Raw genomic sequence first — 25,528 nt, 5'->3', positions numbered from 1 at the left:
CCTCTTTCAGCTCCCTGGACTATGCACAAAGGGAAGAGGAACCTTGGGGCATGGTCCCCAGGACAGCCCAGGCGATGGCACCAGTTTCTCTCTTCAATTAGGCAAAAAGCCACCTCATAGGACTTTGGGGACTTCAGCTCAAACTTGAGGATAGCCAATTGGACAGGAGCCAAAAAGTCTTGCCTAAGCAATTTACTAGAAAAAGAAGACAGCAAAGGAACTAATTGCTTTTGTGGAGTGTTTTACCAGGAGCAAGAACCTCTTGCACCTGGCTCAGGTTTTCTCTGTAAGGAGTTTTGTTATTTTGCCTTTTATTAAAACTTTTCTGCTTCCAACACTAAAAAAAAAAAAAAAACAAACCAACAAACAAAAAAACTTCTAAGCTTTTTTTCCTTTTTAAAAAGACAAAAAATAGTAACAAGAAGCAAATTCCTACAGCCACTTCCCTCCCTACCCCTCTCTGAGCCACCTGTCCCCATGCCCACCTGTCAAAAATGCATATTTTATGATGGGGTTTTTGCAAATATTAAAATGAATGTTATATGTGTTATGTTAGAAAGTTATGTAGTATTTTATATATATATAAATTATGTATTAATTTTCTTAAGTAGCGTGTTAAATATAGTTTTAGGTTATAACATAATGTTAAAATAGAAGCTATGCTATGTAAGATAATTTTTTTAAAGAAAGGACTCACAGCGAGATAGCAGCCACAGGACACCTAATCCAAATTGTCCAAAATTTTTATTCCTCTAATTATATTGCTATTTTTATAACCATTTTATTAGTATTAAACTTTTAAAAGCAAGTGATTGGCGTTTCTGACAGCACCGCTCGGCTTGGCACCCCTCCCAGGAGCCCCTGGCACTGCCCCATGCCCCAGCAGCCCCCTGCCCAGATCCAGGGGCACTGCCGGCTGCCAGCCCCTACCTGCTGTGCTTGCAGAGCTTGCCCGGGGGCCAGCACCTTCCCCGAGCACGTGTTTGCCTCCAGCAGCAGCCAGGGGGGAAGCTGGAAGATGAGAACGTCAGGGACAGGCGGGATTTGAGACCCAGGAATTGCTTGGCTCAGTTCGTTCTGTACAAGGGTGGAGAATAGCGCAGGGAGAGCTCTCAGCACATGCCTTTCCCCGCTGCTGCAAATTGGTCAGGGTTGTTTTTGTTGGGATATTTTTCCCCCCTATTTTGAGTTCACACTGTTTAAAAGCACTCCCAGCCAGGTTGGGGCTGTGTTAGCTGTTAATCTCAGCCAAACACACCTCACATCTCCATAAGTGCAGAAATCCTCAAACTGCTGCCTGAGTGGATGAAGAGGTGAATTTGGGCCTGACATTGTAAATTATAAAACAAAAAACATTATAAAAAATAATATTAATTATAAAAATTATTAATTATAACAGCAAGATGCCGCTGCCCATGGCCCTCCCTCATGGTTGAATTAGGTCCCTGTCCTGCCACAACACATATTTAACCCAGGCTGCTGAAGTCAACAGCCCCAGAGGCTGGGGTAAGGTTACACCAGTGGTTCTGCTTCAGCTGGAGGGGAGACAAGTGAAGGCAGAGCCTGCAACAAGGGCTGTCAGCTGTAAGGGAACAGTCCCAAGCAAGGAAACCACAGACACATGGCAACAGGCTCAAAAATACTCCCCAAGGAAACACCAGTGGGGTGCTTGCCGAGCAAACAGATCTCATGCACTCAGGAGACTGAGCAGGGAAATCACATGAGAAAAATCACTGTAGGGTGTTCAAGAAAGAAAATCATATTTGAGGCTGAGCTGGAATTCCTCAGCCTAGAGAAACTCCACTTTTAAGGCTCTGTGGGCCTAATGTCCTATAAACTATTTATATGAAAAGAGCATGAGGCTGTACAGGGGGGAAAAATTCCAAATTTTCCCCCAAAAACTTGTGGTAGGGACATACTTATATACTTATATTTAATACTTATGCTAAGGGGGAGAGCAGGTTTGTGCACTCAGGCTGGAGCTCCCCAGATTTCTGGCTCTGCAGACCATCACCCAGAGCCAGAGCAATGCTGAGACATTTGGGGTGTGTGGGAAACACCCCCTACCCTCCTGATGGCACCAAAAGGGCCAGGCTGGGCTGCTGGGGGGGCTGTGAGTGCCCAGTGACCCCAGTCAGTGAGGCTGACATTGTGTTTGGGCAGCCTTGGACTTTGCCACGCTGGGGAGCAGTGCCAGCTGATGTTGGGCAAGGAGAAAAACCCCAGCTCATCCCCTCTGGGAACGTGAGGCTCTGCCCCTCATCACCCCAGGGCTGCTCCCCACGTCAGGGTGGGTGATTTGGGCTGGGGCAGAGGGGCAGCAAAGCCCTCCTGATGTGTTTGATGTTGCAACCCTGCCCTTATCTTTTTATGGAGCCCAGCCACTCCGAGCTTCCTTCTAAATCTGGGCTCTGCTCCTGTGTCCACCTCTTTTTTTCAAACTTTTTTTTTTTTTTTTTTTTTTTTTCCTAGATAGCCACCCAGCTCACATGTGCTCCTCTTGTGAGGACACCATGTGCCCTGGCAAGCCAGGAGAGGAGAGCTCCATCCTGCCAGACCTCTTGGGGAGAAACTCCATGGAAATGGCCCTGTGCCCTCCCAAAGTGATCATGTTGGACAATTCCTGCTCACAACCTTATTTTTTTCCTGGCACAAGCCATCACAGTCCCAGAGCTGGATGAGCACCCAAGGAGCCACCCCATCCTCTGAGAATCCTACTGGGCATCTGCTCAGTGTCCATCTGGAAAATGTGGGTTTTTTTTTTTTGTTTTCACTTTTCTCTGAGGATTTTTGAGTTTTTTAGGTGTGAGACAGCCACCACTCCGGTTCATTCCTATCCCCTCTCATCTCTAGGGCTCAGCTGCAGAAATCTTTACGGATCCATGATGGGAGCTGCTGCTCCTCCCCATAACTCCTTCCCACAGCTCTGCCTGGCACCGCTGGCACGAGCAGGTGTTCTGTGGCTCACAGCTGCCCCTTCCCCACATCACTGTGGGTTTTGGCACAGTGACCAGCCCCACAATCAGCTCGGAGCTGTGCTCTGTCTGAGATGCAGAGCCCTGCTGCTGCTGCTGCTGGGAGCAGCTCCGCATTCCTGGTTTGACAGCGCCACCTCGTGAGGTGGCCCCGCTGCTGGGGACACTGTGGGACACTGTCCTGCCCCCAGGTCTGGCACAAAGACCAGAGCAGCATCAAACACCCACCTGGGGAGCAGATTCCTCCTCCTGCCAGGGGAACAACTCCCTCCTGCTGCAGGACGGGGCTCCCTCTTTTTCTCCTCCTTCTCCCAGCTGCAGGGTCTCCACGGGTGGGTCTGAGCCCCAGATCTGGTGAGGAAAGCAGATAAGAAATGTGGGCTTGGTCTGTTTGGGGCAAACACATAGGGGTTTCCTGTGAAATTCCCGTCCCGAGCTGAGCAGATGAACCGACAGTGACACCCAGCACTGAGGTGCCACCAGGAACCTCCTCTGAAGGCAAGAAATTTGCCCCAGCAGGGAGAGGGAAAGGTTTTGTGGCATTTATATTCTCTGAAAAAATTCTTTTGTTTAAGATTTTTCTCTTGAGAAGCTAAGAAGCTTTAAAAAAAATAATTCTTATCTCATTTGCTTCTCCTGTGTTGTGCTCATGTGTTTGAAAATTGTTTAGTCACAAGTGATTATTTCTTTTGTCTCCAGTGTGAGTTGTTTTAATTCATTAGCCAATCAGGGCCAAGTTGTGTCAAAACTCTAAAAAGAGTCACGAATTTTCATTATTATCTTTTTAGCCTTCAGTATCTTTTCTATATTCTTTAGTTTTAGTATAGTATTCTTTAATATAATATAGTATCATAAAGTAATAAATTAACCTTCTAAAAAGATAGAATAAAATGCATAATTCCTGCCTTTGTTGGAGCAGTTTCCCACCAAATCCAATGGGGTTTCATTTCAGGACTGCCTGAGTGTCTCTGCAGGGCTGGAGATTTAAAAAGTGACATTTCACAGCATCAGAGGAGGGGTAAGGTCACAAGGGACCACCTGGTCCAACACCTCAGCTTAAGGAGGGTCCCCTGAGCCCAGTACTGAGGATTGTGCCCAGATGGTTCTCAAATATCTCCACTAAGGGAGGCTCCACAACCTGTCAGAGCAACCTATTCCAGTGCTCAGTTACTATCACAGTGAATAAGTTTTTCTTCATGTTCAGGTGGGAATTCCTCTGTTCCAATTTCTGCTCATCCCATTTCACAACACCACCGAGAGCAGCCTGGCTTCCACCCTCTGCACATCCCCTCTGCAGGCCCATGCAGACACTGCTCAGATCCTCTCTCAGTGCTCTCCTCTGCAGGATAAGCAGGCCTGGAGGGAGCTGCAGCCCCCCAGGAGTCACCCAAAGGAGTGTGTCACAATCAGGGTGGCACTTTGGAACCCAGCACTGGAACACTGCACCATCACGATGACTCCTGGTGAGTTCCCCTTTGCTGGGGGCTTCAGCCCCTCTAAACACACCCCAAAAAGTGGAAAAATGGGGGGAAAAAAGCAATTAAGTTTTGAAATATAGGTCCTCCCTGTAACACTGCTGTGCCTTGATGGAGGAGGGCATTTCCAGGGGCACCCACCCGCCAGCAGGCTGATGCCAGCACACCTTCCTGCATCCACATCTTCCAGAAATGAATAAAACTTCACAGGGTGGTGGGAGGTGTTGGCCACTGACACTTGCACTGAGTCCTGGGTGGATGAGCTGTGTTATGCCCAGTGTTAGGGTAAGGCAGAGGAACACAGCTTGTGCCCTGCAGCCACCTCCCTTCTCCTGCCCTGTGGATGCCACCACATTTGTGCCCAGCCTTTGCTGTTTGGGAGGCTGCCATTCACACTCCCCAGCTCCTGCGTGCTCCTGAACCTGGTGCTTTGCAAACAGCCTGTGCCACTCCTCCCAAATCACATTTCACACACTGTCCCAGCTCCAAATCCTCCCCCTGCATGAGGACAGGACAAGCTTGTACCACACATCTCCCAAAGCTGATTCCCCCCAAAACTCCACCTCTGGCTCACAGCTGGCCACACAAAGCCCAAGTAACTCTCTCTTCTCCCCCTGTAGCATCCATAGCCTCCACGGACATGGGGCTGCTGCTGCAAGATGATGTTTTTGTTGACTTTTTCAACATCTTTCTGAGCCTTCCTGTAAGTCCACCCTGCACCATCAAACCTGGAGCCTTTCAGAGCTCTCCTCAGGTGAACTTTGTGTGGCATTTTAGAGGCTGAAGGAAAACTGGGGGTTCACCACATTCAAACTGGAAAATGAGGGAAACCTGAGGATCTCAGCTTGGAGATAAAGGGTCTAAAAGGGAATTTGATGCCCTTGTGTGTAGTGGGAACTAACTAGAACGCTGGGCTCCTCTGCCATCTCTTTCAGCTCTCCCTTTCTGTTTTAATGCAGATTTTTGGGCAGACACCCCTTTACATCAGCGGCATGGGCCGGTGGTGCCTGTGGCCAGAGCTGCCGAGCCACCTGGTGAGAGCTTGTTAGAAGGGAGTAGCGGGAGAAGGGCACAGGGCAGGGGCGGGAAGGAGCCGCTTTGGCACTGCCAGGGCCCCTCTCTGGCTCTCTGTTCGCGCAGCTGTGAGCGATCATTTCAACCCCGGCCGTCGTTTCGCTGTAAAGCCCTGGGCGGAGCACGATCCATTTAAAGTCCTGCTGCAGTTTATGGGGTCTAGCCATAAACACCGAGAGCATGTGTGGCGGCACAGAAGGACACAAACATCATCCCCTTGTCCCGGATTCCTCCTGAACCCCGTATTCCTCCTGAATCTCGGATTCCTCCTGAATTCAACCAGGAGCCAGGGTGGCTCAGCCCTCCCTCCCCACTCGTGCCCGTTCCCCACAGCCCTTGCAGCGCTCAGGTCCCAAAGCAAACAGGAACCCCCGCTCCTCTGGAAGCCCCCGGGGAGATGCCATGCCTGGGCTCTGTGAGGAAGAGGAAGGAAGCCCTGCAGGAGCTCGTTTTGGGCACGGGCAGCGGCTGAAACTCGAGTATCCCCCTTGTGCCTCAGCACCACCATCGCCATAAAGCAACAGGGCTCCTTCCCCACCTCCTTTCCCCGTAGCAGGGACCTGTTACTCACCCTAAAAGCCAGGCAGGATCCGGCTCCTTGCTCGCAGCTAATCCTCTCCTTGGGCAGCGCAGGATGCCAGCCCCGCGGCTTTGCTGGCTTGGTTGGAAAAGCAGCGTCTGCCTCACTTCTGCAAATCCAGCCTGTGTCTGCACCTCGTCCTCTGCCAGAGGCTGCTGGCTTTCATTCGCTCGGGGGAAGCAGGTGAGTCATCGCGGCACGGAGGAAACCGGAGCCGCTGCTCCTCTCGCTGCGGGGCTGGCGCTGCCAGTGCCTGCCCACTGGGTCGTGCCTCTGCTCCGGGCTGGGAAGGCATTGCACATCCCATTTTTAGGATTTACATCCCATTTTGCAGGGATTTACCCCGCCACGCTGTTATAAGTACCTGCCTAGCAGGGTTTACTGAGAGGTTCAGGGGTGGAGAGCATCCTGGGTTTGCTGCTGAGCAGGGATGCTTTGGGAAGACAGGCTATGATCTCTCTTACTGGCCACAACTCGGGATTTTGCTCACTTTGCCCCTAAAATGAGCCTTCTCAGTCCAGCTCCTCAGCCTGCATGTCAACTGCTACTGTAAAGAAAGCTGTGGCAGCAGGAGTACTGATTCTCATTTCAGAAAAATAAGCAGTTCACTAAGGCTTTTCCTGAATATATTGCTGCTGCTTCTCCAGTCGGGTTGAAACTCAAAGCTGGAGGAAACTGAGGGTGAGCCCCCAACTCAGGACAGAAAAGATGGACGTTTGCAAGGAAGAAAGGCACAAGAGCAGGACAAGCTGTCCCTGACAGGAGCAAGTTATCCTTGCAAACACCCCGTGTGCATCCTGCAACCTGCCTGAAACTCCCACTTCAGGGTGATTTGCTGGTCTCCCTCCAGCAGCCTCTTCCAGGGTGGGAGCTGGAGAGTTTCCTTGGGATCTGGCAGGCAGGCCCTGATGCCATCTGTGCTGTGTGTCCCACAGCAGAGCTGCTCAACTGGCACAGTGCTGACCAGTGGCTGCTGGAGAGGTGCATCAGTGGGAGCCAGGGCATGCAGCACCTCTGCACCTTCCTCCGAGGAACTGCAGGTGGGCACAGGATGCTCCACAGCCCCTCTCTGCCAGCCAGGTCCACCTGCCTGCCAGGAGGCTGGCACAGAGCTGGGGGCATGGGTAAGATGCCAGAGAAAGCTTTGGAAGGTGGGCCAGCAGCAGAGATGGGAGGGAGATGCACAACCGTGGCTTTGCTGTGCTCTGTTCCCCCTGGTTCTTCTTCATCCACCCTCGGGGCTTCCCGGGGCTCCTCCCTGTTACAGACATTTTTTATGAAAAATCTTTTCTTTAAGATTTTTCTTCTTGAGAAGCTAAGAGGTTTTAGGGACAAAATATAAACAATGATTATTTGTTGCTGTGGAATGCAACTGGTGGATCTGCGATTGGTTTCATGTAGTTGTTTTTAATTAATGGCCAATCACAGTCAGCTGGCTCGGACAAAGAGTCCGAGCCACAACTTTTTGTTTTCTATTTTTAGCTAGCTTTCTGATGAATTTTTTTCTTTTAGTATAGTTTTAATATAATATATATGATAAAATAATAAATCAAGCCTTCTGAAACATGGAGTCAGATCCTCATCTCTTCCCTCATCCTCAGACCCCTGTGAACACGGTCACATCTCCCAACTCCCATCTCTTGTCTGATCTGTAGGGGAAGAACTGATGGACTTCTGGCTCATCACTGAGAGGCTCCTGGGTCTGGATGAGTCGGATGGGAGTCAGAGGGAGCTGTTCTTGTCCCTGGAGCACAGGCTGAGAGCCACCCACCTGCGTGAAGGCTCCAGCGTCCTCACCTTCTGCACCACCATCGTGGGTAAGGGGACATGGGAGTTGGGATGAGCACCACCCTTCCAGAGAGTGGATCTTTCCTGGCTGCTCCCAGGGGGATGGGATGCCATCCTCTCCCTGGGGAACAGCCTGCATGGAGCCATCTCCCTGTTGTAATTCCCTGCATCCATCTCAGGATCTCTTCCAAAAGCCAAGCACATCCAGTCCATCAGCACCAGGAGGGAGATCCTAAGCAAGATGCAGGAACAGGTCCTGTTCATGATTCAGAGTTACTGGCTCCCTAAATTCCTCGTGCACTGCAAGATGGGGATGGAGGAAGAGGAATTGTGCTGGCCTTTGCTCCAGGAATATCAGGAACGTTTATCACAGGCTGGCTGGCAGCCCCCAGGCCTTGCAGAGCCCCTCCCCACCATGCACATCAAAAGGAGCCAGGGTGTGCCAGGGCCCTACTGCAGCCAGAAGGCCAAAGCAGAGGTCTGGGCTATGGTCAAGGAAGGGAGAGACAGCCAAGAATTGAAAATGGCCACTTTTCAGGTGAAAGCAGAGAAGCAGCCAGGGCCAGCTGGGAGCAGGGAGGAATTGTGGCTGGATAAGAATGCTGTGGGATCAACTCCCCAGCAGTCACAGCATCCTGCCTTTGGAGGCAGAGGAAGAGCAGCATTTCCTGGCAGACCTCAGTCCAGTGCAAAGCAGGATCTACAAAACCTCTGTAAGGTGAAAATGCTCCCTGGCCTGCTTCCCTCTGTATCCCTTGTCTGGCTGCCATCCCTGAAAAAGCCAATCAAGACTCTGGATTTCCTTCCCTGGGCCCTGAGTGCCGAGGCTTGTGCTGGAAGACCCTTCAGAGATTTCCTGCAGCACCAGAACAGGCCCGTGGAGACTCTTCTCCTGGACCTGTGGCACGACCTGGAGGAGTTTCTGCCCGTGGTGCTGGACTCCAGCAGAGAAAACAGCTTCTCCCTGCGCCATCTGATTGGGGAGAAGATCTGCAAGACCTACCTGGAGGACAGCAGCATTGAGAAGCTGCCCTTGGAGACCAGGACCCTCGTGAGTTTGTGGAACCGTCTGACATATGGAGAATTCTCCCCCTGGATATTCAGAGCCCAGAAGGAGATTTGCAAGGTACACAGGGTCAGGCTGGGAGGTACGGCTGGCATTGGCACCCCTGTGGTGGTCTGAGGGCTCTGGGGGTGTTTAGGAAGTGAAGCAGTTGGAAAATGAAGAGGAAAAGGGATTAGGAAGGGAATAAGTTGCAGTCACCTTGCAATGAACCAGGCCAGTGGAGAGGATCTTCCTCACTGGTTGGGCTGAGCAATCACTGAACATCTCTGGTGACCCTGGCTAGGTGCACATTCCAGGACCATCCTTCTGCACCCATCATGGTTCCAGCACAACCCCAGTAAAAACCATTTAGAACCCCAGCCCTTCTGGGCAGCCTCATGGACCAAGCTGGATGTGCAGGCATGTCCTGGGCATGTCAGCAAGGTGTGAGCCACCCGTGGCACCAGCACTGTCACCCTGCCTGAGGACAATCCCCCTTTGCTCCTCCTCAGGTGCTCTGTGGCCTCTATGAGGAATTTCTGGCTGCTGACGACAGAACATTCCTCCAGTTTATGGTAAGGGGGATGCACAGGGGCATCCTTGGGGGGTGTGCAGGCTCCATTGGGGATGTGAAAAGGTGGAGAGGGAGTGAGGGACAGAGGGAGGAGAAGCCCAGCATTAGCTGCAGTGGTCTGGCATCCCACAATCTCCCCAGCCAGTGCTGCCACAGGGTGACACAGCAGATCCTACCCTGCTCCAGCTGCCACAGCAATGATCCTCAGCTCTTCCAGCACAGCATCCCCTTCAGCTGGCAGCACTGCTGTCACAACCTGTGAGAGCTCCCCTGGGACAAGCCGTGACCCTGCCTAAAAGCTGGGAGAAATGTAATTACAGGCTTTTAGTGTAGGCATGGGTGAGCCCAGCACTTCTGGGAATTGATATGCCCTTTTTTTTCCTTGCCCACACTATTAATGTGTAATTATTCCTGCTATTAATGTGACTCATGTGCATGACACACATGGGATGACCCTGCCCCAGCACCAGTGCCTGGTCAGCACAGGGGGGAAGAGGCCATGCAGCCTTTTAGCCTATGACTCAACCACCCTCAAATTTTCCACTTCTTTTTTTCCACCAAAAAGAATTATATACAAAATCAGAGTCACACAAGCCCTCTTCCCAGACTGTTATTCCTCCTGGCATCAGAAATCCCATAAAACCTCTCCAAAGTCCAGCATTACACCCAGAAATCTCCTTGCAGGCAGAATCCCCTGAGCATCCCACCTGCACTGGTACCTGCAGGCAATTCTTCCCACTGCAGATGGTGTTCTTCAGACCAACTGTTTTCCCAAACTAAAATGTAAAATCAGCAGCTGATCCCTGGGCATGTTAAGGAGAGGCTGTGAGGGCTTGGTGTCCTCAAAGACCTGGCTCCTAGAGCTTCAGCCAGGGAGAGCTGAGCATTTTGGAAAAGTCAGCAAAGTCAGCTGGCAGCTCCCAACGGCTCTTAGTGGGGAGTTAATTATCTGCCCAGGTTTTTTTAAGCACCTCTTGTGGAGGAAATCTCCCCTGTGAGGCCGGAGCTGCTCTGGGAGTGCAATTAGCACTTCAGCAGGGTCGGGCCCTGCTCTCTGTGGGCACCATCCCCTGAGCCAAACCCCTCCCGGCGCTGCTGCTGCTCTGTCAGGGGAGCTGCTGCCAGCTTAGCAGGGTTATTTTTGGTGCCTGCTCTCAGCTCCCAGCCAGAAATCAGCCACTCTACCCCTTAGGCTTGGTGAGCTGTGCAAAATGTTTGTCTCTGGGGAGAGGCAAAACCTGCAGGAGGGTTTGGGGGAATGAGGGAGGCACTCCCAGGGCAGCAGCTGGTGACAACAGCCAAGAAAACAGCACACGAGGCTGCCAGGCTGCTGGGGACACCTTCATGGTTGTTTCCAGCACTCCTGAGGGGAAGTTGAGCCCTTCAGGAAAGCTGCAAGGCTGTGTCTGGCCTAACTCTGGCTGCCTGTACGTCCCAGCCAGCTTGAGCTGAGCTTTGTGCTCTCACAGATTCCTTCCAGACTGCTTAAAGCTTAAGCAGAGGTCTGAACCAGGCAGGTCTGGAGTCTGAGGTGCAGTAAAACATGTGGGTGATGTCTTGTGAAGGCTGAGCTGGAACAGACAGTGGACAGAGCTAAAGAATAAAGCAAGGATTTATTAAAGGCCTCAATGGATCCACCTTGGGCAGCACAAGAACCCAGCCAGGGCTACACCCCAGATGAACCAAAATGGTCACAAAAATGGACAACGGGTCATGGGGTCTCTCACTTTTATAAGTTCTGTTCCATTTGCATATTGGAGTTAATTGTCCAATTCCAGCTTTAGCCCATGCAGTCCCATCCTGCTTATTTTTCTCTCTTCATTCCACATTGTTTATACTCTTGGGCCTGAGATTTGGATCCTTTGTCCTTGGTCCCCAGCTAGAGCAGGAATTGTTTTGTCTCCCTGCTCTGTGCACAGAGCTCACCATCCTCTCATATGAAGCCCAGACCCACACACTAAAGCAGCACAGAATCTGAAAAACACAAAAGTTCAAACCTGAGGCATTCTGGGCCCAGTGATGGAGATGGGGAAGGTGCTCTGTGCTGTCACCCTGCCCTGTTCTCACCACAGGCTCCAGGCATGGATGTCCCCATGGCCAAGGTGCCAGGCCGTGCTGCTAGCAGATGGGGACATTTCCACCTGTCCCAGAGGATGAACCAGGCCCTGCAGCTGAGCCAGGCCCTGCATGGCACAAGGAGCTTGGAGGGGGTCTCCTCCAAGCACTGGCAATTGCTTGCTGCTCGGGACCTGCAGAAAGGGGGCTCCATCCAGGCAGAGATGGAGCTGCTCCTGGGCAGCCATGGTAAGAGGGGGCTCTCCATCCCTGGTGGGGGTCATGTTGGCTAAAGCCAGTGAAACATGGTTTATGCTCTGGTGGTAGCCCTAAACAGGTGATGGACATCATGGGGTGGGTTGGTACAGTGGGTCTGGGAGCCTTCATTTGTAAGAAAAGCTTTGGCAGCTTTTTATTTCCTGTCAAAATCAGTTAAAACTGTCCACTGGGATTTTAGACAAGGGCCAGATTCCCTCCTGCCAGTACCAGGGGCACCAAATTCCAAATCCCTGTATTGTCCTGGATCACCAGAGCAAATGAAAGCTGCAGCAAAGTGGCTGAAGCCCAAAGCCAGCAGTGGCTCCTGTCACCTCAGCTCCACATTTTGGCCTTCTGAGGATGCTGGGACTGCCCATGCTGGTGCCACTGGTGTAACCCTTCAGCTTTGTTCTGTCATGCAATCCTTTGGGAATGACACCGATTTTCTGAGCTGCACTGAGGGTGCAGCAGTCACCTGTATCACCCCTGTAGCCTGTGAGCCCTCAGTTTTACCCAAGAAATGCAGTGTTACAGGTAGATCATTGAGCAGGACACACAAGGGGACCGGAAAAGTGACAAAACCCATTCCTCAGAGCCAGTGCTGAAGGGCTGTTGTAACCAGAGGTAATGTTCATGGGCTCTGTCCCCTCTCTCCTCTCTGCTGCAGAATCCCAGAGGATGATAGCAGATGAGCAGGCTGTGAGCAGCCCCAGCAGGGAAGAGGAGCTCCTGCAGCTCACGAAGGCAGCACTCGGTGAGTCCAGGCAAGAGCCCAGGTGGGCTCCCACACATCCAGCACCCTTGGGGAGCTTCTCCAGAAGGAAAGGCCTCTCCAGCCACCACAGGCTGTGCTCCGGGGCATTAACCTAGCCAGGGAGGGTGGCACTGGGGGATTTCTCTGAAGCAGATGCTGAGGAGGCCAGACCATGAGAGGTAAAGTATTAGTGATGATGTAAGAGATGGGGAGACTGTAAAGTGATCACAGAATCCAATTTTATTGTGGACTACAAATGCTTATAGACTGTTTTAGGAAGGCTTATAATGTTTTACTGCAATGATTGGGTTAAAAATCATATAAACAAACTTATACATTTTAAACCTCTCTTGCCTGCAGAAGTCTGATGTAATTTTCTTTTTCCAGTAAACCTGTCTGATTGAATCTTCCTGCAATCTTGATTTAATCCTCAAAGTTCTGTTTGCTCTTGCCAAGGCATCCTGTTATCAAATCTTTTAAGCTAGCCAGGTCCAAAGTCCATCATCTGTCTTGTGTCCCAGTATCCCAGCTCCCTTTGTGTCTCCTGGGCCAGAGTCACCAGAGAGACACCCCGTGGAGGCTCCAGGGTCCAGGTGTCACCTCTGGCTGTCCGCTGGGGAAGAGGCCAGCCCTGTTTCTGTCCCCACAGCTGTTGCATCTGAAAGGATTGCTCGAGAGAATGCTGCTGCTGCTGCAAGGAAGAGGGAAGCTAGAAAACGCAGGTCTGGCACCTCTCAGCACACAGCTTTGCTCCTCCCACTCTTTCAGGTGTTTCCCAGTGCTCCCCTGTAGTGCCACTGCTCTCTGTTTGCTCATTTTGACCTCTCAGATGTAGGGTGGCCTGTGGTTTTAAACTGCAGAATTAGCAGGGAAAGGAGAAAAAATAATACTCCCCACCCCCAGCTCAGATTTACTCTTCACACCTTGTGCAAATCTTGTGCACTTCATCCTCAATCAACCCCCAGAATGCCACCTGAGCAGTGCTTAGATTCCCAGAAAAATCACTTAAAACCACACTGTGGCCATACTTAAATCTCGTACTCGCATTTCACCTCCTGGGACTACTCCAGCACTAGGATATAAAGCAAATGGAAAAATGATGCTGAGCACCTGGGCTGAGATGATTTCTTCAGCCCAGTTATGCAAATGCACCCAACATCCATCCCACCCCAAGGGGCCAGACAACAACTGCTATAAATTAATTTTTCTATGGCCCATCAGCATTGATATTCCATCCAGACCCTCACCCCAAACCTACCAAATCATTCCTGGGCCTGCAGGCTGCTGGACTGGAGGAGGAAACACTGCAGATAAGCAGGACAGACACTCCCATGTGCAAGAAGAGAGTGCAGGGGAGGGTACCTAGTGCCCTCTACCATTGTCCAACCTCCTCCGGGACCAGAAATCCAGTGGGACCCCAACCCCATGGCCATCCCCTATCAGCTGCTCCCCACCTTAGCCCCCCTTCCATCAATCCAGTGCCCTCCTCATGCCTCTGGCTGCCCTTGACACTCTCTCTGCTCTCCTATCTGGCAGGCTGGAGGAGGAGGGTGAGGAGTATGACGAGGACGAGGAAGATGAGGATGAGGATGAAGAAGAGAAGGAAGGACCCTACTATCAGAAGAAGAAGAAGCAGAAACAGATGGAGAAGCAGAAAAAGACAGGGAAGGAGAAAAGGACAGAGAAGGAGAAAAGGACAGAGAAGGAGAAAAGGACAGAGAAGGAGAAAAAGACAGAGAAGGAGAAAAAACAGAGGCAGAGGAGGAAGGAACAGCAGCAGGAGCTGCAGCAGGATTTGTTGCCCTGGAACAAAAAGCCCAGGTCGAGGCGTCCTCGGTTTGTGCAGGATGGGACAGGGGACCTCAAGACACCAAGGATGGTGAGGAAAGACATTCCTGTGTGCTCCAGGCTGAGGGTGTTTGCCAGGCAAGGCAGAGAGGAGGTGCTGGGAGACAAGGGTTGCCACATAAATGGGGTGAGGGGATCAGACTTGGAGAGCTGCAGAAAGGCAGCAGGGAAAGGCTCCCTGAAATAGGGCTCTCCTCGAGCCAGGTCTCATGAGCTCTTGGAAATCCATTTCCCACCCAAGATAGCTCAGCTACCTTTTGAGGCATAAAATCAGCAGAATGGCTTCTGTGGTAGTGTTGGAAACAAAAAAAAAAAATTTAAAAAGGTAAAATAACAAGACTTTTTACAGAGAAAAAGCGAGCCAGATTCCAGTGGTTCTTGCTCCTGGTAAAACACCCCACAAAAGTCATTGGCTTCTTTGTTCTCTTCTTTTTCTAGTAAATTGCTCAGGTGGGACTTTTTGGCTCCTGTCCAATTGGCCATCCTTAAATTTGACTCCATGTTCTTAGAAGGCTAATTGATTATTGTATTGTATTTATTATATTATATTTATTATATCAAAGACTCTATACTAAAACTATACTAAAGAATAGAGAAAGGATACAGACAGAAGGCTTAACAAGATACTAATGGAAAACTTGTGACTCTCTGCAGAGCCTTGACACAGCTGGCTGTGATTTTTCATTAAGTTAAAACAATTCACATGAAGCCAATCAAACTATGACCAGTTGGTAAACAATGTCCAAACCACATTCCAAAGCAGCAAAACACAGGAGAAGCTAATCAGATAATTATTGTTTTCATTTTTCTCTGAGGCTTCTCAGCTTCCCAGGAGAAGAAATCCTGGGCAAAGGCGATTTTTCCAGAAAATATGACAGTGACGCTGGCTGATGCCACCTGTGCTGTGTCCCCACAGGCATGGGCCTGGGATGCCATCCGGGAGCTTGTCAGGAGCTTCTGCAAGTTCAGGAGGGACATGAAGAATCAAACACGCTGTGCAGAATTTCAGGATTTTCTCCGTCAGGAGCGAAGAAACAAGAGGGAAAGTATGTCCAGTGTCCCTCCACCCCTGCTCCTTCCTCCCCTGGGTTTAGGTAGAGAAGAAAATGGAGAAAACCAGGAAACCTGTCCCTTACCTCCCACCACCATTACTTAGTGCCCTGTTATGCTGTTGCATCTCTCTCAAGCAATGTTGTATATGCAAGTTTGCATCCCTGCCTTAAAAAAAAAAAAACAAATCAGGAAACAGTAAATGGAGCTAAGGTGAGAAAGGCCAGAAAAACAAACAAAAGGAAATTGTTTTCTGGGCAATAAGGGAGCTGGCCTGAACAGAAAGTTTACACACAGGTTTGAGAGGAGGCAGGAAAAGCAACTAGAAAAGTAATCTACTAAACACACAGAAACCCTATTTAGATCAAGAAAATTTTGTATATGGGGGAAACAGATTTTTTCCCTTTCATCCTCACTCATTATCTGCTTGTGGGCTCTGCCAGGGCTAACAGCTAGACAGACCAGCAAGCTTTACCAACAGGCCATTCCCTATGGAAACAGTGAACATAAACACTCTGTGGGTGCAAAGAGGAGGAGGGAAGGAGATCACCAGGCCAGAGGGAAGGTGTAGCTCACAGGGGTAGAAATGACCCCAACAAATTGCATGTAGCTAAGGGAAGCCCAGATGGGGTGAAGGAGCAAACCCAGTGCTGGGCAGCAGCACACAGCATCTCTTCCCCTGACTCAGACTTGCCTGTCAAGGAGAAGAAGAGCAAAAGTCCTGCCAAGAGTCCTGCCAAGAGCCCCCGCAAGGGCAAGGGCAAGGGCAAGGGCCAGCAGCAGCAGGTGATGCTGATCAAACGCCGCATTTTGGACAAACAGATCATCGTCGTCAACTTCCTCGTGGATGACCTCCGCTTTTACCTGGAGATGGACAGGTAAGTTCTGCTTCCACTTTCTTCTAGGTGCTTGGGCACCTGGTGGTACAGAATCCCAGAATGGTTTGGGTTGGAAGGGAGCTTAAAGGTCATCCCGTTCCAGCTCCCTGCCTTGGGCAGGGATGTGTCCCTCTGGACAAGGTTGCTCAGAGTTCCATCCAACTTGGCCTTGGCACCAGCCTGCCTTGGCTCTGGCCCAAACCCATCTCTGATGGAGACGTTCAAAGCCCCCATTTCAGCCTGCAGCCATCCCCTGGCTCAGGGTTCCTGTTTGAAATCCTTTTGCTTCGGAAGTCCCAAGCGATACAGCATTGGGCTACACCATTCTGGATGTCCCAGCTGTGGTGGCATTTCTTCCTTGACTTTGTCCAAGTTCCCAACAAACCTCTCAGCCCAATCCAGGGCCCTGCAAACCTCTAAGCAGCCAATACCCCCACAACAGGCAAATCCCCATCTTTTAGTCCTACTCTTTTCCCAAAAAGGGAGAACAACACCTGCCCCAGGTGAACCCTGTGACCACGAGGGTAGCAGAAGAGGGAGGTGGCTTTCCATACCTCCTGTGTCACAGCTCCATGGAATTGCTTTGAGGATTGAGCATTGAAGGTTGAGGATTGCTTTTCCTGGCCAAGCAAATACCAAATTGTCAGATTAAGCACTTTTCTGACCCAGAGATGGGGCAACTGAGAGGCATTTTAAAAACTATTACATTTTCAGTCTCAAGTGAAGGGAAGACCATACAGATGTTATAATTCATGCCATCACAATCAGAAGCCAATTATTTAAGAATTTCTTGGCCTATCAGCTTTAGCCACATCATGCTGTAAATGCCTTAAAGCCAATCATCTAAAATTACCCCTTGTGGGTCCCACTACAATGCATCTTTCATAGTTCTATTTCTCTAAAGTACTTAGTATTTTTTGCAAAGCCAAAGGAATTTAAGAATTTTCTACAAATCCATTTCCCACACCAAATTAAGCAAGAACAGGAGTGTCTGGCCTAGCAGTTAAGCAGCTCTTGTCTCAGTGCAAGACCCCATGTGCCTTTGCAGGTTTTCCAAGCTGGCTGACGGCATGGAAGATGCAGAACCCCAGAACACGGAGTCAGGAAACTACAGTTCCTTTCTCAAAAAGAAACTTGAGATCATCAGCAAACTTTTCCTGAACTCTGACATCCCTCCCAAGCTGAGGGTGAGACATCAGGACCTGCCCAGGAAGGCTGCTCATTGCTCAAGGCCATGGCAGCACAGCTAGGAACAGTGGTGGGGAAAGAGGAAGAGGGTCTGGATCTGCTGGGGGGGATTTGGGGCGTGCTCTGGAGCTTGGGGCTTCCACATGGGCTGGGAGGGGTGGGAAGCAGTCCCCCAGCAGGCCCTGATAAATTGAAAACAGGCATGTGGATAAAGATGGGGAAGATGGGGATGGTTCTCCAGCATTACCTGCTGGAGAAATGCCAGGCCTGGAGTGCCAGGATGGTGCTGCACACCACCAGTCCAGTCCTTTCACTCCTCAGAGGCCACTGCCACCACCATCCCCTCCCACTGCACCCACCCCAGTAGCTCTGCCATCTCCCCTTTGGAAGGCACAATGGTTCCCACAGAAATCCAGGTGAGATCCTGTCCTTGTGCTGGCATTCCAGGATGGAATTTGGGTCTGTGCTTAGAGACTGCTGAGGTGGGGTCAGGCAGAGAAACCTGGCCCCATGTGAGACATAAACTTCAAAGAATTTAGGGATTTTATAGGAGCTGAGGTTTTAATTAGAGAGAAGCTTTACTGGAGTTAATCAAAATCAATGGGTAGGTCTTGATGAAGTTAAGAGTGAGTAGTTAACTAATAATTGATTGCTTGTCAGCATAATGTTTGGTTAGCTGGGTTTATAATGAAGAATACAGAAACTGATAAATAGCTTTTAGGAACATAAGACAATTGTTTTTAGGAACATAAGACAATTGTGGCCTCCTCTGTTCTGAAACCAATTGAAGATGGGGAATAGGAGTTCTACCAAGGGTTCATTTGTCATATTTGCATTGAAAAGGTGGAAAGGTCAGAACGAGGAAGACTTCATTTACTTCCTCATTTTGGAACCCCTCCCCATGAAAGGGCCCACCAACCCATTTCAAGGAACAAACTACTCATGCTTAATAGCTTTTGAACTAATTACCATACGGAGTGGGGAATGGGATGTACCAAAGTCATGAACATGTATTTGTATTTTGGGTATTCAATACTTGTATAGATAAAAGGACTCTGTAATGACCTGTAAATTGAGGTGTGTATTTGGGACCTATCCCACAATAAACATCCACTTTCCAACTTTAAACTGTCAGAGAGTTTTTTTCTGTCACAATTGGACATCGGTACTAGATCAATATCCATATTTTTTACTAAATCACATCAGGAGTGCTGCAAAGTGCTTTGCTCTCCTCTGTGCCCAGGTGAACATCTCTCAGAAAGAGAGGGATTTCATCTGGCGTTCATCCTCCAAGGGGCCGCTGACCCGGGCCATCTACCACAACGCCAAGGTCACCCTCTTCCCCATCCTGATGTTCTTCTGGAGAAGGTACCCGTCCATCCCCTCTCTGCCCAGGGGGAGGAGGCTCTGGGCATGCCACCCTGTATCTCCAGCCACTTCTTCCTCTGCCATCAGGGAGGTTCCCAGGGAGGAGTTTTGGGCATGGAGAGGGATCAGGGAGGAGTTCTGGGCATGGAGAGGGACATGGGATGCTCCCAGGGAGGTATTCTGGGTATGGAAAGGGACCAGGGGGCAGTTCTGGGCATGGAGAGGGATCAGGGAGGAGTTCTGGGCATGGAGAGGGATCAGGGAGGTTCCCAAGGTGGAGTTTTTGCCATGGAGAGGGATCAGGGAGGTTTTCAGGGAGGAGTTCTGGGCATGGAGAAGAATCAGGGATACTCCCAGGGAGTAATTCTGGGCATGGAGAAGGACTTGGGATGTTCCCAGGGAAGAGTTCTGGGCATGGAAAGGGATCAGAGAGGCTCCCAGGGAGGAGTTCTGGCAATGGAGAGGGACCAGGGATGCTCCCAAGGGGAAGTTCTGGGCTTGGAGAAGAATCAGGGATGCTCCCAGGGAAGAATTATGGGCATGGAAAGGGTGACCAAGGGTGAGCTGAAAATGCAGACAAGAACGTCCCCGGGAGCTCAGCTGGAATTGTCTCCTTGGAGCTTCACTGCCCCCGCTGTTTCTCACACAGGTTCTGCACCTGGAAGGTGATGAGGACCTTTCAGGCCTACCAGGAGCTCAGCAGGTTTGGGACCCCTGAGGAGGAGGAGGAGGAGAACTCTGAGCTCCCTGATGAGGGGGACAGGAGCTCTCAGGAGGCCAAGGGAGGCAGGAGCTCCAAGGCCCAGCAGCAGGAGAGGAGCTCCAAGGCCCAGCAGCAGGACAGGAGCTCCAAGGCCCAGCAGCAGGAGAGGAGCTCTCAGGAGCCCAAGGGAGGCAGGAGCTCCAAGGTCCAACAGGAGAAGAGCTCTCAGGAGCCCAAGGGAGGCAGGAGCTCCCGTGGCCACAAGGAGGGCAAGGTTCCAGCCTCTTCACCTGCAAAAAGCCCCTCCAAAGCAGCCAAGAGCCCTGGTCCCAAGAAGCTGGAGGCCATTGCCTCTACTACACAACATGCTCCAGGTTTGTTCTTCCAGTGCAGAAACACCCAGACCTGACATCTTTTAGGTTGACCCCCTCCTTCACACAGCTTTGAGGGTGTATGTGCTGCAGGCCTGCTGGGGAAATGGAATGGAATATTTTTATTTTTTTTTCCCTGTCAAAATTAGTCAAAAGTGTCCAGTGGGATTTTATAAATTTTCTTTGGTGAATAGGGAAGTGAGCACAGAGACTTCCTGTGCAAAGAACTGTTGCATAATTCCTATTTATTTCAATAGCCAAGTTAAAAATAGTCAGGCACACCCCCTGCAACAGAAATAAAAACCCCCAGTCTTTTTGGGCTGCAAGTCAAATGCAGGGAGCAGGTAAAGGAGAACAACTGTGCAGCCAAACACCAGGCATTCCATGGAGGGTGCTTGGTATATCTGGAGTGGAGAATAAGCTCCATCAGGGTTTCAGGTGACATCTCCAGGGAAAGAAATGTTTTTTTCCTTCCTCATCCCCTTGTTTAGTTTTGATACACTGAATAACTCTAAACTGGAAAACACAAAGTGATGCTGAGCGCTGTCAGTCTGCCTGACAGCCCGCTCCTTGGCTTGAATATTCATTTGGAAATTGTCTAATTGATTTTTGATTAAAGGGGAAACCAAAATAGGCACATACTAATCTTGCTTTGACGGATGAGTGGGCGTCAGCAAGCTGCTGCTCTGCTCCCCTGTCATTTATCACTGTCGAGTTCTGGCTAAAAAGCAGCAGAGTTCGAGGATTTGTATGGCTCCAGGCAGGTGTTTGAGCTCCTGCTCCCCAACAGGGCTGAGGTGACACAGCCCTGTGCCCCAGGAATGCCAGGCCATGCCCATAGCTCCCACCACCTCACCCCCTGGCTATTCCCATGGAAAACATCCACTCTTCAGCTTGGGTCTCCACCTTGTTACAGAGGTCTTCCAGGACCTTCTCAAAAGTCGTTGTTTTAATGCAAAAGTCACCAAAAAAAACCCTCCAGAAAAACCTCATGTATCACAGATGTATTCCAAGGCAGAAACCTTGTGTTACAGTGCAGTTATCCAGTGTTTGCCAGGTTCTCCAGGGAGCAGAGAGAGTGATATTCAAACCGATTCAGATCAGAGATAGGGAGTCGTTTTTTACACTAGAGGGTGGTAAAACACTGGTTTAGGTTGTCCACAGAAGCTGTGGCAACCCCATCCCTGGGAATATTCAGGATCAGGTTGGATGGGGCTCTGAGCAACCTGATCTAGTGGGAGGTGTTGGGGGCTGCACAAGATGGCCTTGAAAGGTCCCTTCCAACACAAATCATTCTGTGTTTAAATCAGTGCAAGGCTTGGGGCAGTGCCAAGCAGCACAGCCCATGTTTAACCACAGCCACAGAGTGACTGCACTGGACACACAGAAAAGACTCTGATCTCTCCAGGATGGACATTAATCCCACAGGGACAACACTCCCCAAGCCACCTCTCCTGGCTGCATCTCACAGGGATGAGTGAGACTTGGGGTCAGAAAAAACAGGAACATTTTTAACAGCAGCCAGGCAGGAAAAAACCCCTCAGCTTGCCTGGCATGTGGGGGACAAGATGTGTGACCCAAAATAGCTGCTATGTCTGACTGTGCTGATGTCCAGCCACTTTTCTGCACATTATGCTTCCAACAATGACCTTTCTTTAAGGGTCTTGGTTTTCTAACCTTCAGGTAAAAATTTTACCTTTAGGTAAAACTTTACCTTTAGGTAAAAACATTACCTTTAGGTAAAAACTTGCTTTTGAGCTGTCATTAAAAAAAATTAAAATTGCCTTTGTTGCCTTTTAAAAAGCACTGAAATTGCTGGGGAAAACACCTGTAAATGCAGAAAAAAACCTCCTCTCCTTTTATTTTGAGGGTTGTGCAGACGTGGTTTAAGCAGGGCTGGGTGGTGACAGGCAGGGACCCATCTGCCGTCATCAACATCACTGTCCTCAGGGCACTCCTGGGACAAGCTTCCCAGGCAGGCACAAAGCCTGGCACACCTTTCTATTTGTAGAAAAATTCTTTTTACACTTTGTTTTCTCAGTCATCCACGGATGTGGTTCCGAATGCTTCAGCTTGGCAGCTGAGAAATGCATAAGCTGAATTAGTAAACAGTGTCCAAAGAAAATTTGAGGACAAACCTCCTAATGAGCCTGTATTAAAAAAAAAATTAAAAATATTATTTTTTAAATAATATTTTTAAAATAATTTAAAATCTCCCATTTCTGCCACCCAGCCTTGCCACAGAGCCAGGGTGGGACATGTCAACCCCAAATTGTTTCAATGTCAAGTCCTTGCTCAGCCATCCTTCCTTGTGCTCTGGGTAACCTCAAATAATTTGAGGGGGACACCAGTGCTGTCCCCCCTCTTTTGCCACCAGAGCACTGCATGTTTCTCCCCTCACCAGGTAAAAAGGCTCTCCTTTCCTACAACATGTCAGATGGCCTTGGGTTCCTGCTACCACGGCCCCCAAAGAAAACTGAGCCTCCAGAGGAGCAAAAAGGTGAGGAAGCACTGAATGGAGCACTGAATGGAGGACTGAATGAAGCCCTCCTGCTCCTGAAGGCTGTGGGGATGGGAGCTGGGCTGGAGGGCTCCCTGCAGCAGCCCTGGTGGGAACTCTGTGCTGTTCTTTCCCTCAGCTGCAGATGCCAGTGGGGAGAAGAGGCCCTCGCTCACTGAGCCCGCCCTGCAGGCTGGGTAGGTGCTCCCAGGGGTGCTCTCCTCCTCCAGAGCCCAGCAGCACAGCCTGTGGTTCCCTTGAATCACAGGGGATGGTGCAGGATGCTGGGCAGCCCCACCAGCTCGAGAAACAGCCTCTGAAACTCCCAGATGCTGCACAGAGTCTCTGTGCCCAGAACTCCTCCCTGGGAGCATCCCTGATCCCTCTCCATGCCCAGAACTCCTCCCTGGGAACCTTCCTGATCCTTCTCCATGCCCAGAATTCTCCTTGAGAGCCTCCCTGATCCCTCTCCATGGCCAGAACTCCTCCCTGGGAACATCCCTGATCCCTCTCCATGGCCAGAACTCCTCCCTGGGAGCACCCATGATCCTTCTCCATGCCAAAACTCCTCCTTAGGAACATCCCTGATCCCTCTCCATGGCCAGAACTCCTCCCTGGGAACATCCCTGATCCCTGATCCCTCTCCATGGCCAGAACTCCACCCTGGGAACCTTCCTGATCTTTCTCCATGCCCAGAACCCTTCCTTGGGAGCATCCTTGGTCCCTTTCCATGCCCAGAACTCCTCCCTGGGAGCATCCCCGGTCCTTCCCCATGGCCAGAACTCCTCTTTGGGAGCCTCCCTGATGCTTCCCTATGCCCAGAACTCCTCCCTGGGAACATCCCTATTCCCTCTCCATGCCCAGAATTCCTCCCTGGGAGCAACCCTGATCCCTCTCCATGCCCAAAACTCCACCCTGGGAACCTTCCTGATCCTTCTCCACGCCCAGAACTCTTCCTGGGCACACACAGGGCCCTGTGCTGCTCCCTGATCACCCTCACCTGCCTTCAGCACCAGCAGCCACTGATGCAGCCCCTCTCCCTTCCCTGCAGGCCCTAAGAGAAGCTCAGCCCTCCCAAAACAACACCCACACAGGTGTGATCCAAGGAAGCTGAGCAGCCTGGACACAGGGAATTGTTTGCACCCTGCAAGAAGAAACCTAAAAATAAAGCAACTGACAGCATCCTCCAGCTTACCTGGTGGCAGCACAGCAGCTCACAGATCACAGCCCTGGCAGGGAGGTGCTGTGACACATGTTTGCAGCTGAAACACCACACAAATCTCCCTCCTCACGTGGATCTGGGAAATGCACCTCAGCTCCTCACCTTCCCACACAAGTGAAATACTTCCTGTGGGTAGCAAGGCTGAGAGAGCCCATTTGGTTCACTTAGCTGGGTGCTGAGATGGGGCCTGCTTTGCAAAAGCCTTTCTGAATTTCCAGCAAAAATCAGCTCCTGTCTGACTGGGGCTTCAGCACGCTTTTTTTGGTGAGGTTTGGGGTTTTGGGGTGGGTTTTTTTGGTTGTTTGGGGTTTTTTTTAAGCCAGTGTGTGTTTATAAAGCACTACCCAAATCATAGCAAAGGCTTTAATTCTACCCAGCTGAAACTGAGTCAAAGTGACTTTGCCAAGTCACCAGGAAGCTGCGGAAACCACACATATTCTTTGGACCTCGGGAAGAAAAGACCACAACCTTTATCAGTTTGTCAGAGGCAAGCTCTCAGCTTTGTCATTTTGAGCTATTTTTATCCACTTTTTAATCCCAGATCCTAGAAGAATCCATCCTGGGAATAACACCAGGTGCATTTGAAGGCAGAGGACAACATGTTTCATATTTATCAGTTCTGATTATCAACACTTTGCCTCTGGAGGATCAAAAATACTCAAACCCAAGAACATTTATTTATCTGAAGGGCCTGGGAAGCTGATACCATTCCTACAACACAAAATGTGACCAACTCTCAGAACTGCTGTGCTGGAAGTTGATTTTGCCCTCAAAGCTTCCAGCCCCAAAACCTTGCTGTGTTTTTGTGAGCTTTTCACCAAGCTCAGCTGAGCCCAGGCTCTCTAAGGCCTCACAGATGTGCCTGAAGCTCAGCACAGCAAAACCAAATCCTAAGAGCAGCCTTCACTGCGCTGCCTCTGTTCTGCGGGCTGCTTTGTGGGTTTGCTTCTCAGAGCAGCAGATGAGCCACGGGGAGCTGGGAGCATCCCTGTGCACACAAGCATGTGCATCCTCAGCATGCCAGAGCCAGGACAGGCAGCACCTGAGCCCCTCACTGGGCTCAGCCAGCTGTCCTGGGGAGCCCCAGCAGAGGAGAAAGGCAGAGGCACAGCAAATGCAGGCAGGACAGCAGGGCAGTGGAGTGTGTGGGGTCAAATCACACCCCTGAGGCAAAGGCAGCACCTCTCAGATGGCCATTGATGGTGGGACAGACCACAGCACTAATTTTGGCAGCTGGTTCTGCCCCCAGCTCCTCAGGACACCTCCATCCTTAGGCTGTGCCCCAGACATTGCCACACCACCAGTTGCAGCACTGCCCAGCAGTTTCCATCCTGCCTGGTGTCTCACTGGCCCATCCTCCTGGGAGAGGCAGCCTGGTGTTTTTCACAGAATTCACAGAATTAATGAGCTGGAAAAAACCTCCAAGGTCATCAAATCTAACCCAGCCCCAGAACCTCAACTAAACCCTGGCACCCAGTGCCACATCCAGGCTTTGTTAAACACACCCAGGGATGGGGACTCCACCACCTCCCTGGGCAGCCATTCCAGAGCTTTATCACCCTTTCTGCAATATCCAACCTGTATTTCCCTTGGTGCAGCTTGAGGCTGTGTGCTGTGGTTCTGTCAGTGCTGCCTGGAGAAGGAGCCCAACAGCTTTGCTCCCAGTCCTGCATCCATCCCTCCCATGGGTTGATGTGTGAAAAAAATCCACACCCACCCCTGGACCAAAAATCCTTCAAACTACAACCACTTTGTCAGGGTGAGGAAAAAGGCTTCTCCCAGCATGCCTTGCTGTGATATGCAGATTTAATGTATCCCATTG

General features: G+C 50.5%; 1 protein-coding gene across 1 annotated transcript; it reads left to right on the top strand.

Moving 5' to 3' along the window:
• The first annotated feature begins 874 nt into the window (after positions 1-874).
• RGSL1 (regulator of G protein signaling like 1) lies at positions 875-23,542 on the top strand. The gene is made up of 23 exons (XM_059478459.1): positions 875-1,026; positions 2,925-2,991; positions 4,534-4,597; positions 5,071-5,153; positions 5,410-5,484; positions 6,158-6,287; positions 7,040-7,144; positions 7,760-7,921; positions 8,072-9,018; positions 9,450-9,512; positions 11,584-11,815; positions 12,492-12,578; positions 13,228-13,300; positions 14,115-14,210; positions 14,487-14,553; positions 15,343-15,472; positions 16,165-16,354; positions 17,403-17,541; positions 18,786-18,910; positions 19,560-19,696; positions 22,389-22,484; positions 22,624-22,681; positions 23,536-23,542. Exons 1-23 carry the CDS (start codon positions 875-877, stop codon positions 23,540-23,542), a joined length of 3,285 nt encoding a protein of 1,094 aa, XP_059334442.1.
• Positions 23,543-25,528: the final 1,986 nt, after the last annotated feature.

Source organism: Ammospiza nelsoni, chromosome 9, assembly GCF_027579445.1.
Source record: "Ammospiza nelsoni isolate bAmmNel1 chromosome 9, bAmmNel1.pri, whole genome shotgun sequence".
Classification (NCBI taxonomy): Eukaryota; Metazoa; Chordata; class Aves; order Passeriformes; family Passerellidae; genus Ammospiza; species Ammospiza nelsoni.
This window is presented reverse-complemented; position numbering and strand designations above follow the sequence as displayed.

What these genes read in the sequence shown, in the direction of transcription:
- RGSL1 (XM_059478459.1), top strand. Translation starts at nt 875, where the DNA reads ATGCCCCAGCAGCCCCCTGCCCAGATCCAGGGGCACTGCCGGCTGCCA. An exon ending in CAGAGCTGCCGAGCCACCTG is followed by an intron (nt 5,485 to 6,157) that starts GTGAGAGCTTGT and finishes TGGGCAGCGCAG; the next exon opens with GATGCCAGCCCCGCGGCTTT. An exon ending in AGGGAAGCTAGAAAACGCAG is followed by an intron (nt 13,301 to 14,114) that starts GTCTGGCACCTC and finishes CCTATCTGGCAG; the next exon opens with GCTGGAGGAGGAGGGTGAGG.